Source organism: Xenopus tropicalis, chromosome 2 (genome assembly GCF_000004195.4).
Source record: "Xenopus tropicalis strain Nigerian chromosome 2, UCB_Xtro_10.0, whole genome shotgun sequence".
Lineage (NCBI taxonomy): Eukaryota > Metazoa > Chordata > Amphibia > Anura > Pipidae > Xenopus > Xenopus tropicalis.
Genome location: NC_030678.2, coordinates 135,411,477 through 135,427,435, shown reverse-complemented (window position 1 = coordinate 135,427,435; position 15,959 = coordinate 135,411,477). Strand labels below are relative to the sequence as shown.

The 15,959-nt window shown below is 39.6% G+C and overlaps 1 protein-coding gene across 5 annotated transcripts in view; it reads right to left on the bottom strand.

The window, feature by feature from the left end:
• The window catches only part of prpf40b (pre-mRNA processing factor 40 homolog B), a 37,382-nt gene that overhangs the window by 11,436 nt on the left and 9,987 nt on the right, over nt 1–15,959 (bottom strand). For 4 of the 5 annotated variants that reach the window (XM_012957770.3, XM_018091675.2, XM_012957766.3 and 1 more), the window contains 13 exons: nt 14,166–14,219; nt 11,059–11,169; nt 9,424–9,544; nt 9,094–9,121; nt 7,545–7,727; nt 6,946–7,057; nt 5,484–5,548; nt 3,784–3,948; nt 3,031–3,139; nt 2,683–2,833; nt 1,512–1,645; nt 1,006–1,120; nt 421–512 (listed from right to left, as the gene is read on the bottom strand). In XM_012957770.3, the coding sequence (XP_012813224.1) occupies nt 421–512; nt 1,006–1,120; nt 1,512–1,645; nt 2,683–2,833; nt 3,031–3,139; nt 3,784–3,948; nt 5,484–5,548; nt 6,946–7,057; nt 7,545–7,727; nt 9,094–9,121; nt 9,424–9,544; nt 11,059–11,169; nt 14,166–14,219 (1,440 nt within the window). Of the gene's footprint in view, nt 1–420; nt 513–1,005; nt 1,121–1,511; nt 1,646–2,682; nt 2,834–3,030; nt 3,140–3,783; nt 3,949–5,483; nt 5,549–6,945; nt 7,058–7,544; nt 7,728–9,093; nt 9,122–9,423; nt 9,545–11,058; nt 11,172–14,165; nt 14,220–15,959 lie in introns of all 5 variants that reach the window. The other variant, XM_031897142.1, reaches the window with a different exon arrangement.

The following is a 15,959-nucleotide window of genomic DNA, read 5'->3' as shown; positions in this document are numbered from 1 at the left end:
TGATAGCCAGAGAAACTGATCCCAAGTATCCCAATACCAAAACTTTTTTTGTTGTTTCTATTATTTACAGCATGTGTCAGTAACAATGTCCTAAAAGATTCACTGAGACAACAACATGTACATAGAATTGTGGCTAATGCTGTGTTCCTCAATCATTAGAATGACCATTAATTTACCATTTTCTATTTCTGAGTAACTATACAAGAATACAGACAAGCTGGCCATATATGGGGTGATTTGGACAGTTGCTTTTTGCGCTCATTACTGAGTCAGGAGGCTGTTTCCTGTGTATTGGGCAAAACCAGTGGCCTCCCCAGTAGATAGCTGTAGACTTTCTTCAATAATATGAACACAGTTTAAAGAAACCAGCTCTGTTGCAGACATGCTAGAATGGTCTCAGGGTGCACACACAGTTCTCACCTTTATTATATCTTTAATTATCTTTTTTTCATCATGAAAGCGAGCCTTCAGTTCCTCCACATAGAATTTAAAGAGGTCTAGCGGCGTTGAACCTAATAAATACATCATAAAATTAACTGGGAAGACATAGGGCAAAATACCAACTAAATCTACACTCTTAAGCAAGGCTGGCGATGCACCTAATGCTAGAACATATTTATGGCATTCCTGTTGGTAAAACAAAGGCCTGGGCTTCAGGATGCTTTCCTAGTTCTGTTTGCTATAGCAGGAGCTACTATGCATCAGCTGCCCAACCTCATGGGCATTTCAACCAGAAATGTAATGGAGAATGGCCTGAAAAAATTATTCCAGATTTCAATGGAAATCTGTGGCCAAATTTGTTAGTTCTATGGCTGTTCTCAGAACAAAGATATACAGCCTATTTATCTATATGAGCATACATAAACACATATACAGTTTCTAAGTATTATACTGGATAAGGTCCTACAAAAATGTCACTTTCAATACATTGTATGCAAAGTGAATTAAATTAAATACAAAGATCAGAGTATGAGTGCAAATATATGATAAATAAATGGGCATTACCTGTCTGTCCCAGCATGTTGGCAAAGCGAGAATCTGTACTGATAGAAGGGTACAACTCCATCCACGTAGACATTGAGTGCAACTGGCCAGTCTCATGGAGTTCATCAAGAAATACCTGATAGTGTAGGTACAGTTTGCATTCAAGTACTCTGCCTAATGGCATGGGCACATACACAATTAGTGACTTCAGTGAAAATAATAAATTGTGGAGTGCAGAAAATATTGCATGTCAACCCATAATTCTAAACCAATAAGGACTCAGCCACCATTCTGCACAAACACATTGTTTTTTGTCTTAATGTCTTCCCATCAGGAGGCAGTGACATCAGAATGGCAAACCTTTACAGACCCCCCTTTTTTTAAGATGGCACCTGCCTACCCTGCTGCCAGCCTATAACCTCCCTCATTGCAGCTTTGGGGATAACTCAGTGTGTTCAACATTAAAATGTGCCAGCAGGCTTGGGCACGGCTGCCAGGATCTGTTCTAATTGTAAATATGTAAGTACCTGAAAAGATTCTCTGTTTTTGCGTTGCTGTCGTCGCTCTCTGAGCCTGGTTCTCTCCTTCTCCTCTGCCTCATCTTTCTCCAGAGCACGGATATGTTCCTCAAAGCATATAAGCGCGTCTTCTTTATCCATATCTGGGAAGAAATGGCTTACACACAATAAAGGACTAAGACACATTATCTGTTCAGCTTTCCAAAGATCTATTATTTTCAGATGTTTAAGTGGTAACAGCATGACCCTATCTTTATTTTTCTGCTGGATCAGTTTTACTACCCCTAGCTCCCACACTACCAAGCTGATTTTGATATATACGGTAAGGTTTGTGTTCTGAAAACCCACAATAATGGTATCCTCTTCTGAACTTGTCAACCCAACACTCCTCCATTATTTGCACCCATGCATATATAATTGTATATATGAATATTGATATATTTTTATGTCTTTCATCAATAATAATTTTTTAAAAATTCATATAGTGGAAAAAATGTTTTAGCCTCTTCAATATCCTACCTAGTCCAAAAAATACTAAAATTTTTATTAAAGTAGAAGGAAAGTGTAAAAACTAAGTAAGCTTTATCAGAAAGGTCTATGTAAATACAGACATAAGCACTCACAGAAACGCTGCACTGAGTCCTATTAAAAGAAACACCACATTTCTTTCCGTCTATTCTTCTGTGTCAGACTTCCAGCTATCCTTCAGGGCACGGCACAAGCCAAGACACCTAGACAGTTTGCTCCTCTCTCCCCCTCCATTCTCCCCCATCCCTCCTTCCCTTCTCCACTGTAATCTGAGCTGAGATCTATTCCAGGGAGCAGCATGCAGGCAGGGAAGTCATGTCAGACCGAGCTAAAATGGCAGCTGCTTTCCTAAACAAACAAAGCAAGCTTCTAGTGTATGGTAAAAGTGTTTTAGCTAAAGGGTCATTGTAATAAAAGTCATAATGTTTGCACCATTTCCACTAACCCAGAGCAGCCAATCAGCAGGTAGCATTTATTGGCCACCTATTTAAAAGCAAACATGTAATTGGTTGCTATGGATTACTAGACTGGGTGCGAGTATTTTGTCTTTTATTCCACAGGGCATTAAGCCAAATGAAAAACATCAACAAACTGGTCTCCCCAATTACACTTAGGTCTTTTATTTTTCATTACAACACTGCAAAGGACTCACTCTGCAGCTCTTCATCCTCAGCAAACATTGGATTGTCCATGAGGTACTGCTGGGCCTCGGACCACGTGGTCTGAAAGCTTACATTAGTCATATTGTCCAGAATATTCTTGAGAGCTTGGACATTGCGTTTCCTCAACTGTTTTGCTTGCTCCTAAAAAATAAAACAAAAACACACGTACAGGCTTCAAGAACACCGGAGATATCTAAGGATGGTGGGACCTTAACCTTTCTTCAACTATTTTGACACCCTCCACATAATAAGCCAGGCAGCTATGTAAGTAGAATACAAGCACCTGCTGTGATGCTCCATGATCATAATCAGCTTCCGTTTTACAATTCATTCTTTACCTTTTCTTTCTTTGCCAGGAAGAAGAGCACATCATCATAGATCTCCTTGCGATCTCTCTCAGGGACAACAGACCAAACTTCCTGCTCTCCAAACATCTGCTCAGCTTTCCTGTGAATGAGATAAGCTATTATTATTAACATGTATTTATAAAGTGCCAACATATTCCACAGTGCTGTACAATAAGTGGGTTTTCTGTAACAGAGTTACATACAAAGCAACCAATAACCGATACTAGAGGTGAAGAGGGCCCTGTCCAAAAGAGCTTACGATCTACAAGTAAGAGCTTACAATCTACAAGATAAGTGTGCTTATATGGTTCTGATGAAGTGCCAAGTGACACTCGGAGGAAGGAGCTTCCTGCCCAATCGACCTACTTCATAGACGTATCTCTAAATGGCTGTGTAACATACAGGCACAAATAGGAGGTTGATTTAGTGCTGTCATTTACAGTCGTTGAGGCATTGGGCACAACGGCTCAGATTCTGACTGTTAATTGTTTTTGGGTGCAATCAATTATTTTTACTGGTTGGTTGGTTGGCAGGCCCCAGTAACCTAGAATCAAGTCTTTAGCAGTGAGCGGTTGTAGCCCCTAAAATGTTGCCTTGATTAGTACATTAAAAAAATCTGAATATTCAGTAAACAAGGGGAAATCACGTATTCATAGTTGAATCTGCATCCAGAACTATAATAAGTGATCGAGGAAATATAATATGTTTATCAAATACCTTCCACCATTTGTGGCACTTATTTACCTGTAGCGTGTGGTTGAAGTCATCTTCTCATGCTGCTCCAAGAAGCGCTGCAGTTTTTCTTTAGCTTCTTTAGCTCGGAGCCTGGTTTCCTCCTTTTCCTCCTTCTCCCGCTGGGCTTTATAAGCATTGAACGCCTGCTTCTTTTCACTCAGTTTTGGAAGCGCACTAAGGAAAAAAGGATGGGATGTAAACCCAGTGTTACTAGCAACATCACGGTCCCCTGACACGTGGCACACAATGTCTGCCTGACTGCATATTAGGGTGCATTCACTTTTCCCAAAGAATGCTGGCATCATTGCAGGTGCTGAGCCTGCTACAGTTGCTTCCAATTTGCCAAAATGGACGCAACCCCATATGCGGTTTGTTGCAAACTGAGCACAATATAATATACAGTAAGTCTGCCTGGCTTCATTTCTGGTGTTCACTGTGCAAGTATCCTGAGAGCCCTATTCTTTTGCCACAAGTGTGCTGTGCTATTGACTGAGGGCAATGGGGAAACCCAGGGTTTCCTGCATCAACAGGCACAACAGTACCCAAATTGTAACAGAAAACAGAAACGATAGAGCCACGCCAAGCACAGTACCGAGGTGCTGGTAAGTGGAAATGTTTCCACTCTGTGAGGCTACAGTTTAATTGGGATTGTTACATATTATTACTTTTCTATTCACTATTCATATTCCTGTCTCACTTGTAAACTACTGCCTGGTTACTAGGATAGGAGCTGCTGAACAAAAAGCGAAATAATTCAAAAATGCAAATGATAAAAGAGAAATACCAGTTGCAAACACAACACTTCCTACAGCATAATAAAAGTTAATTTAAAGGTTAACAACCCCTTTAAGGCACTTTATCATGAGCCAGTCTGTGGCACAAAGAAATCGGCTAATTGCCTTTAATGCACGTGAGTGCAGTTCCCGTTATTATTTATGATAAAGCAACATTCCTACCCTTCCCATGAAATACTAAGGGCTTGATTTGAGTGAGCTCTGAAGGAGATGGTTTGTTGGGGGAAATGTTTGCTCATCGGACCAACTCTCTAATGCCCCAGAAAAAGTGCCCTTTGAAGCTGGAAATCCAATTTTAAAAACTATATTCTCTTTTTGGGATCCTTTATGGGAGTAGGTCAGTATGACTTAGGAGACACACTGGGGGTTTGAAGGTACAAAGTCATTGCAGCAGGATCTTCTTGGTCAATGATAAGAAATTGTGCCCTGCTCCCTCATTAACCTCTTGCAATGGAGCCCTAAAGGCATGCCATAACCTTCCATAACCTTTACCCATTTAACATTAAGGTGCCTGGTTATGGGAAGTATATGGCGATGGCAGGTTCTGCAAATCTGTCCTGACTCCTGATGGGAGGGGCCTTTAACCCCATGGTCCCTGTGACCCCCCAGGATGTGAGAGAAAGTAAAGGTTGTTAAAGAAGGATATTTTGTTTGTACACTTCATCCCACTTTTTAGACAATGGGAATTTGCTCCTGACATGTTATCAGGCTGCTGTTGCTGCTGCTATGGCAAAATAAATAAACATGCCAATACTATTCTCCCTAAGATGAAAATAGCAGTATATTACAAAAAGATTTTTCATGTTATATAATAAATTAGAGCAAAACAAGTTGAACCACACCCATGGACATGCATCAGCCACATAGTGATTCTAGGCCTAAAAATTTAAAAAATATGACACCTCTGGCTCCTACCTGTATCGCGGGTCATTAATAATCATTTTCATTGCTTGCTCCCACGTTGCATTGGAAGGAACACCCTGCACAAGACATTCATTTTACAGTGAAGCAATCAACATAATCTGATAATTACTATCCAGTGTAAGGCTGATGGCCCACAGGGAGATTAGTTGCCCGTGGTTAATCTCAACTACCGCAGGCAACTAATCTCTCTGAGTGAATAAGTGAATAACTAGTGGAAAGGCATATGCATACTTTGTGTGACTTCAGAAATATGAAGCAATGCATATGCCTTTCCACCAGCGATTCTCTTTGTTGCCAGCGGAAAGGAATTTCGGGAAATTATACACCTGCGGTAACAGAGATTTAACCACGGCAACTAATCTCCCAGTTAGACCGCAGTTTACAGAGTATCTGTATCTCAAATAGAGGGGCCTTTTACATTTCTGGCCCTCATTTCCCATTCTAAAGGGGTTGTACAGTCACATATGATAAAGTAGCTACTGATCATTAATGGAGCCTTTGTGGGAACTAATTTACTCACAGAAAGAAGGGAAAACAAACAACTACAAACAACTGGTTCATGCAAAAATGACAGCTTGGGATCACATATGATACAGCTGAATGATACAGTATGTGTGCATACAAAATGTTATGGAAGCTCCTCAATTTGCTGTGTCTACTTTGACCATAAAGTGTGTGAATACAAAGATTATAATGGATGCTTATAGAGAAAATGAAGCCTCAGGCATAGAACACAGGAAATATGATTGACAGTTTAGATTTTTAAATATATTTAAGGCAGAAATTTTTAATAAAAAAATAATTTGGGTTTCATGTTTAATATGCAAAGTGCTTTTATTATACAGCTTTTTATATCTGGGTGACAGGTCCCCTTTAATATTAACATGCCATTTTGCCATGTGAGTAGCACTTGTCTTCATAAACCATGCAAACTGCAGTGGAGAGCATTAGCTGAACTGAAGGGAAATATGAGATATAAAAGACAAAGAGCTTTGCATAGAATACAGGAATAAATTGCCCAGTGCATAGCACCCCCAGTAACACTCTTACCCTACACTAAAATGCAATTTGCTTCCAAATGTAGGCTTTAACAACCTTTTAGGAAACACATATAATAGTTATTTAAGGGAACAGATAAAATCTTAAAATAAAGCACCCCAACCTCCACTATACTTGCATCAGGAATCCAGCTAGTGTAACTACAATGGCTTCAAGCCTGTAATGTTTGAAGCAAGATCAGCAACAGCTGTAAAACCAAATTGTGTAGATAACGGAGATGTTGGGCTAATTTACTAGGTTAAACTAGTACAATTGTCCAAGCCAACAATCAGATCCTTGCTCGCTTAGCTCCATTGTGTTATTTTGTAGGTTCTGAGTATTGATTCTAAACATCTGGGCAACTACGTTTGTCTCCCGATATTCCCTCTCCCACACAGGTATACAGATAGCACACCTTATCCTTTAGGAGCTCCTTGAAGAATTGCTTGGCTTCCTCCTTTGTGCTCCAGTTATACGACCTCTTTTCTGGTTCCACCTTAACCCCATCCTCAATTCTGAGTGGTTCGCTGAAAAGGCAAAGAAAAGATGCCAGAAATAATTTATTGTTATATATATATATAGCATTAATAGGACAGGGGCCAATGCTAATGATGAACAATCTTTAATAAAACACTGGGTATAGAAAAAAGGAAAAATATATGTCAATCTTACCTTACTATATAATATTGTGAACCATTTGTATACATAAGGGGTAGTTCACCTTTAAATTAACTTGTAGCATAAAAGGAATAGGAAAGTTTTTTGACCATGGTGGTGCCTCTCAGTCAGAACTATGGCCGTCAGATAGCCTTTAAACATCTGGCATTTACATCTGCTTTACACTGTGCTTTGTGTCTGTCAGTCACTGTCAGTGATTGTAATTAACTGGCTTTTCAATAGGAAGTGGCAAATAAGTTGTTTTGACTGTTGCCTCAGAGGGCTTCAATGGTCAAAATGATTTAGTCTTAATGCTGACCAAAGTAGTATTTTGAGTACAATGTGGCAGGATGATACCTGTTTGAGATATCTTTCTGGCACTGCAATGTTTCTTCCTGTGGAGCTTCTACTTCCGATGCCTCTACTGGTTCTGGTATACTGGGTTGTGCTACAGCTGGTTCCTCAGTGGGTGTCATCTCTGTATCAGATGAAACTGCAGTTGAGGGGCTGGAGATAGCAGACTGGGTCTCCTGTTCAGCACTAGAAGAGTATCCATTGTCACATATCCATTGCCACATTGCAATTCAATCTTATACCAAAGGTAATGTATACTTAATGTGAAAAGTTAACTGGATTATAAAAATAAACTATTACCATGGTATAAATGTCACAAATAAAATGTTCTTAAAAACAGCAGATATGGTCAGTTTTAGTACTCTAGCAAGCTTCTTGTGGTTTGCTCAAAAGTAATGTTTGGCTAAGCTGTGTGCTCATTGGCAAGCCCACGCAGGATCTGACACTAACACACATATAACATTGCGGCATGCAAAGAAAATACTGTAAGCATCCATGATTCAGTGTTTACACAGACCCACCATATTCTACACAGCTATATATAAATTAAGGGGTGCGTCACTCAGAAGGTCAGAAAATAAAATCTAATGGTTGGACAAGCAAAATAAAGCAATAAGATTGAATTCCCTTGTTAAACAACACAAATAAGTTCTTGTTCACAAACAACACAGACCCAAAGGTGGGAGAGCCCCTTAGGGCTCATAAAACATTGGCAGATGCCAGGTGTTCTTTGTACCTGCCACTGGATTAAAAATCTGGTTCAAGGTGCTCTGAACAACTTGCACAGGTCCTGTATTTAATGGACAAATCAACCTAGAACATAATTCTTGCCTAATTAAAGAAAAATTCTAAGCAACTTTGCAATATACATTCATTACACTTTTGCAATGGTTTTGTATATATAATTGCTATTAAAAGCAATGTTTGTCCTTTTCTAGGGTATAATCACTGGGGGATTCCAAAATGATAGCAACTCTATCATTACACCCCAGGCCAGTGCTCCTGTTCAATAAAACTGCACCATCCCGGGGTATTTCTGTAGCCATCCCAGAGTATTTCTGTAGCCATCTTATTCAGCTTCGTTCTGGTCCAGTCAGACGCATGCGCAGTAGAGCAAAAGCCGAACTTAAATGCAAATAGCTGTTTTTTTCTCCGTAATGCACATGTACGTACCTGGGTTCAGGCAGCAGAGCAAGAAGATTGTGCCCAATGAGTTGCTACAGAAATACCCAAGGTGCCATTTTCCCGCTAAAAGGAGCACTAGGCCTGGAGCAATTTTACTTACTAGGGGTTAATATTTTGGCACCACCCAGTGATTATACCTTTAGTTCTCCTTCAAAGTATACCCATATCCTATTGGTGCTTTATAAATGCTTTTTAAGAATAAGAAGAAATAAGAATTTATCTTGCTGTGTTTTCCATATACATTACATATTCTGAGGCATATTGCCGATTCCCACTTTATCATTCCAATATCCTTTTGCCTTTATGCCACTTACTTATAGCTCACCATATTCTACTATATCCACTGTGTTATGAGCCCAAGACTTACCTAACATCCTCCTTTTGCTTTATCAGTGCTGCAAAAATAAATAAATAAAACAATGAATGTCTTAGTTTCACAATAGACTGGATATGACTTTATTTGCCTAACTTTTCATCACTGTGCCATATTCACTATTGCCCAAAACATTACATTCTGAATTTGTATATGAAATGTGCATTATTTTTTTCGAAAAAGTGCAGAAGTTATTGCCGGCTTAGCTTGCAGTTTCAGACTTGCCTATGCCTTCCCTTACAGATTATACTAAGCTAACCCTGCAAAGTGTTTAGAAGGCTTTTAAAAGAAATACTTTCTCTTCCTCCAGCCGTGCCCCCTTACCCTCTAATTCATCTAGGTCTTTGGGCTTGGTCCAGCGAGACTCCTTGGTCTGAGAGTTATAATAGTAGGATTTGCCTGTGTCAGATTTATATTCCTTCCAGGGACACTGTGAGAGGAGAAACTGTACAGAGAGGGGAACGTGATGATGATTAGAACAGATGAGAACACGATAATCTTTTAAATATCAGTTTGGGGTTCAGTTGCGTTGCCTAGTAATGAGTTGTTAAGCTGAAACTTTAAAAACATATCATAGCAATGGCATATTTAATGTGAAATAAAGGTTCCCTACTCAGACGCCTTGCTAAGGTTCCTTACTCACATGCCTTGCTAAGGTTCCCTACTCACACGCTTTGCTTTTTTGAGATGGAGAAGTCTCTCTAAGGTGTAGGTTCAGGGCTTTTGCACCCAGATCATTTTTCATTAGTGGTGAGTGACTGCTTCCCTCAGCTGTTCCACTTTATTACAACATAAGTGACTTCTGGTCTCAACCCCCCACCCCCCCACCGGAGGACTCATGGCTATGGCACCCAAGTTGGCTGAAAAATCTGTCCGTTTTCTTTTAACTGAGTGACTCCATAATGAAAGAACAAGGCTTGTGGCATCAGGGTCATAGTATGCACTGACTGTACTAATTGAATAATCTGTAATTCTAATCTAATTATTAAAGAAAAACTATACTTCCAACAATATAGGTCTCAATAAAAAATATATTACATAAACAAGCTCATATGTAAATCCCTGCTCCTCCAAAGAAACCATTTTTATGAAAAATATACTTTTTTAGTAGTATGTGCTATTGGGTAATCATAAATAGAAATTTGCCATTTTAAGCACTAAGGGCCGCCCCCTGCGATCGTATGACTCATGGTGCACACAACCAAACCAAGGCACATACATGTTAGGTCACATCGAATTAATGGACAAAGTTCTGCCTTTCACTCCCACACTTCTCCCTGTTACAGTTAAAGCTGTATTATTTCTGGTCATGTGATCTCTGAGGGAGCACACAGCCCATCACTAAATGGTGGCTCAAGGGAAAAGATAATATTTACTGATATATATATATTTCAGTTTGGTAAAATTCTTTAAAAGGCCACTAAATATGATATAAACTGTCTTTTGGTTAAGAATTCAATCTGGGGGAATAGTTTCCTCTTAAATGGGTAGTTCACTTTTAAATTAGTTTTTAGTGTTTTGAGCCTATGTACGACTTTCTTCATTTGTAATTTTTTAGTATAGAATTCCAGTATAGAATTCCAGCAGCTATCTGGTTGCCAGGGGCTTATTTACCTTAGTAACCAGACAGTTATTTAAATGAGAGACTGGAATATGGATAGGAGAAGCCTGAACAGAAAGATAAGTAATAAAAAGTAACAATGACAATCGTGTTTTTTTTGGCTGCTGGGGTCAGTGACCCCCATTTGAAAGCTGGAAAGAGAAATCTAATTGAACAGTTTCTAGGAGTGAGGCATTTATAACATACTAAAGGTGAACTCCCCCTTTAATAAGGATAACTGATTGTCATTAATGTGATGACTTTAACTGGGTTACAGGTTTTGTTGTTTGATTTAACTTAGGTGCCTTCACATTTCTACCTGTGCCTCCTATTGAGTTGCACAGTTGAATCCCTCTTACCTCTGCTTTGGATTTCAGCTCATCTGGTTTCTCCCATGTAGATTGCTTAGTTTCAGAGTTGTAGTAGTAAGTACGTCCATCTGGTGCCTTGTGTTCAGTCCACAATGATTTCTACCAAAACAACAAAAATATGTGAAGCAGATCACAAATCAGGGACACGATTTCACCTTCCAAAATCCCCCAATGGCACTTGTATAAAAATGAAGAAGGCCATAATTCTACACACAAAATATTCATGGCAGATGTTTTAACTATATCATTACATCTGCCAGTAGTCAGATCTCCCTATCTATGGGATGATTATGTCACCAATTATATACCTAACATATTGCATGGGAAAGCAAAGACCCAAAGGTGGATTTTGTCAATGTTATTGAAACACATAACTCAAACTAGTTATATTTTTCAGGGGGCTGCCCAGTTACTTTACACCAGTGATCCGCGAGCAGTGGATTGTAAGCAACATGTTGCTCAACAATCCCTTGAATGTTTCTTTCAGTTGCCTTCTTCACCTTTAAATTAACTTTTGGCATAATGTAGAGAGGGATATTCAGTGATGATTTGCTATTGGTTCACTTTTTTTTATTATCTGTAGTTTTTGAGTTAATTAGGATTTTATTTAGCAGCTCTCCAGTTCTGAAATTTAGAAGCTACCTGGTAGCTAGGGTCCAAATTACAATATACAAAAAAGAGAGGTGGATTGATCAATGCACATTCCCTGGTCCCCAGGGAAACAGGGGACCAGGGAATGTGTACTGAGCAATCCCCCTCTCTTTTTGTATGCTTGTAGTTAATTTGGCCAGATCATTGGAACTTCCATTGTATTGTATACTCTATTTAGCCTTGGAGTGCTCCCACAACCCCCTTCTGTGTATCTATGTATTTTAGCAGAGTTATTCTGCAGGAAGAATGGCCAAACTTCCATGTGGGTGCAGCACCCCCACATCCGTCCCTTTAATGGTGGTCTTAATGCCTTTAAAAAATTGGTGTTGGTTAATGGGCAGTCTTCTCCTTTACAAGCCGCTAGTGGGGGAGGATTTAGCCTGTAGAACCAGGCAATCTCTCTCTATATAAGCAGAAGGCATGGGAGTGACTAAGTGACTAAGCCCTCTGACTCAAACCAGCCCCCAGGTCAAGAATGGCAACAGTGCACGGGAGTGCCAGCCTTTGAAAAATATGACCAGAGGTAAATAGATAGGACTGCCATACGGGGTTTACCTTGATGTGGTATGGTGGCTTACCAATCTTATCATCATAATTTTGTAACTAAAAACCCCTGTTTGTAAACACATGCACTAGCATAGACAATTTACTTATGAAACAGGGGACCAGGGAATGTGCATTGATCAACCCCCTCTCTTTTTGTATGCTTGTAGTTCATTTGGCCAGATCAGTCGCACTTCCATTGTATTTGTATACTCTATTTAGCCTTGGAGTGCTCCCACAACCCCCTTCTGTGTATCCAAATTACAATAGCAACCAGGCATTTATTTAATAAGAGACTGGAATATAAATTGGAGAGGACCCAGAGAGAAAGATGAGTATAAAAAGTAGCAGTAACATTAAAATTGTAGCTGTAAAAAAATTTGTTTTTCAGATGTCGGGTTTGAAAGCTGGAAAGTCAGAAGTAGACTGCAAATAATTTTATAAACGGTTCCAAAAAAAAAGAAGGCCAAATGAAAAGTTGCTTAGAATTAGCCATTCTATAACATTGTAAAAGTTAACTTAAAGGTGAACCAACCCTTTAAAGGAGGTGCTCATTTTTGAATTCCTTGCTGGGAAGCAAGTTTTGGTTGCATAAAAATAGGTCTACTGCTGAAAAGAACCTTCTGTAAACTGCCAGTCCACATAGGGGCTACCAAATAGCCATTCAGAGCCCATATTTGGCATTTTATATGCTTGTGTTGCTCCCAAACTCTTTTAACATTTCAATGTGGATCACAAGTAAAAAAGGCTGGGGATACTTGCTTTACACTATTAGTCTACAGAGCTCCAGTCCTATATCCTGTCAGCTTTCCCATAACTGTATTTTATAGTTATTCTTGCTGATAAAAGACCACAATTCATTAACTTGTGCCTTCTGCACTGTGCTTAGAGGGCTGTGTCTCCTGCAGCTATGGCAATGTAACACTATTCCCAGGTGCTGTCATATTGCCACACCACTTATGAAGTCAAACTATGGTCTTTTGGCTACTGGGCTACCCCGACTCTGGCTTCTCATAAGGCAAGAGTTCTTGAACTTGGCTTCCCAGGTCTTGCTAAAAGCTAAGGTTAATAAGTGCTATTGTGAGGCACCAATGCAGGACTATGGGGGAGGTATGGAAGCTTGTAGCCACACGGTCAATATAAAAGCCTCAACACAGCATTAAATTTCTCCTGCTGCAGACACTTACTCATGTTCTATATTCTATAGCAGTAGCAATGGTTACAACAAAAAAGGTTGGTAGGTACATCATCTATATAATGATAGAAATTGAAAAAAAAAGTACAAAAAACCAGTACAAAATAAATTAGGAATTTAAAATAGTTTGGCAGCTCCCTTTAAAGGAGAAGGAAAGGCTAAAACACTTGGGGGTGCCAAAATGTTAGGCACCCCCAAGTGACTTAGATCGCTTACCTTTTACCCCGGGCTGGTGCCCCTGTTAGGAGAAAAAAGCACCAGCCCGGGGTACCTGTAGGAAGCGCTTCCTTCTTCCTTTATCTTCTGCCGGCGAAATCCGTGGGCCGGCGCATGCGCAGTAGAGTGAAACACCGACTTTCTTGTTTAAGTTCGGCTTTTCACTCTACCGCGCATGCGCGCGCAAGCGAATAGGAAGTAGGAAGCGATCACTGCTGCCCCGGGCTGGGGCTGTTTTCTTCGTACACTTACGTAAATCACTTGGGGGTGCCTAACATTTTGGCACCCCCAAGTGACTTAGCCTTTCCTTCTCCTTTAAGGAAAAAAATTAGAGGTTTTGTAAATATAAAAACATTTTTCAATAAGAACCTTCCAGAATCTCCTCATTTAATAGTTAAGCCTTACAATATAACACTGATACATCCCCAGGAACAACCCCTTTTACCAGACTGGTGAACCCTGCTATACTCGGTACATAAGCAGTAAAAACCTTTTTTGGAATGTCCTGAGCTGGTGAACTTTCCTCCACTGTTGCCTTCGCCACCTAGAGATACAATGAAATAATAGAAAAATAACACATGAGAAAAAAGCAGGGAGACAAGAGTCTGACATTCCCAGTTATATAACTTAATAACAGAACAATAATCAGTTTTCAAATATATAAGGCAGCTCCTTTATAGAGGAACTATAAAATTATAATGGAATATAAGCTTTGTCACATGGAAATATGAAACTTTCTTAATACAATCAATTAAAAATTCAGCACTGTTTCTGAAATGATCAAGTCAATCTTCGCTATCCCCCCTCGGCAACACGTTTCTCTTCCTCAGGTCAGGTCAGGTTTTGATTGACAAGTAGATCTAATATATCTTTTAGGGGGCACCCTTTCCCAGCAGATGTGTTAGGGTGAAGATACACCCAGCTACTTAGTAGCAGCTACTAAACACCAGAAAATACCCTGCCATAGACAATACTGAGAGTTGCCACTGCTAAAACACACAGAGACAATTAGCAGTAAATGATTAACATTGTCTATTTCTGTAGCTGTGACAAGTAGCTGCTACTAGTAGCTCTGTGTGTCTTTGCCCTTAGAACTCACACAAATATCTGACTTCAGCATAAACAAAATACCTTAAAGGAACAGTAACACCGAAAAATGAAAGTGTATAAAAGTAACTAAAATATAATGTGCGGCTGCCCTGCACTGGTAAAAGTTGTGTGTTTACTTCAAAAAGTCTACTATAATTTATATAAATAAGCTGCTATGTAGCCATGGAGGCAGCCATTCAAAGGAGAAAAGGCACAGGCACATAGCAGATAACAGATAAAACACCATTGTATTCTACAGAACTTATCTGTTATCTGCTATGTAACCTGTGCCTTTTCTCCTTTTTTCCAGCTTGAATGGCTGCCCCCGTGGCTACACAGCAGCTTATTATATAAATTATAGTAGTGTTACTGTAGCAAACACACCAGTTTTACCAGTGCAGGGCAACAGTGCATTATATTTTTATTACTTTAAAGCTCTTTCATTTTTTGGTGTTACTGTTCCTTTAAGCTGGCCATACACGGGCAGATTCACTCGCTCGGCGATGTCGCCAAGCGAGCGGATCTTCACCCGATATCCCCACCTACAAAGCTGGTTATTTTGAAAAAGTGAGCTTTAAGCAAAGAAAACAACTCCCCCCAAAGGATGTATTAAACCTAATTGTCAATGAAAACCTAACTGCACCTACTGCATTAAAAGAGAATGAAGAGAGGCAGATAATAAGATGGGCAGAGTAAAGAGAAACTTGATTATTTCAAAAACACAAAGATAACTTATTATATTTAGAAAGTTTCTAATATCACTATGAAGAAAGTTATATACAATTTCCGTTTTTTTACAATAGATCCCCTTTATCTGCATGAACATTTAGACCAGGTTCTAAAGCCTCTAAAACTGCTCTCACATTTTAAATCAAAAAATAAAAAGGTCACCTTTAGCCCAAAAGCCAGAGAGCTAGCAGTGATCCTGCAGAGCCACGTGGAGCAATGTGGAGCCAACAGTATACGATGGATAAGAGCAGAGTCAAATACTTACTGCTCTGTCCTGTATCTGTTCGTCCAGACTCCCAGTCTGAATCTGGGTGGTCTTTTCCATAATGGAGGGTCAGAAGGCACCAGGGATGCATGCTTCTGTGTCAGGGGTTAACATTTCAGGTGCAGGGAACCCTACCCAAAAGTCTTGCCCAGGTGTGAGCACTACTCTCCACTAAATGGCTCCTTTTGGTGGATCTAACTG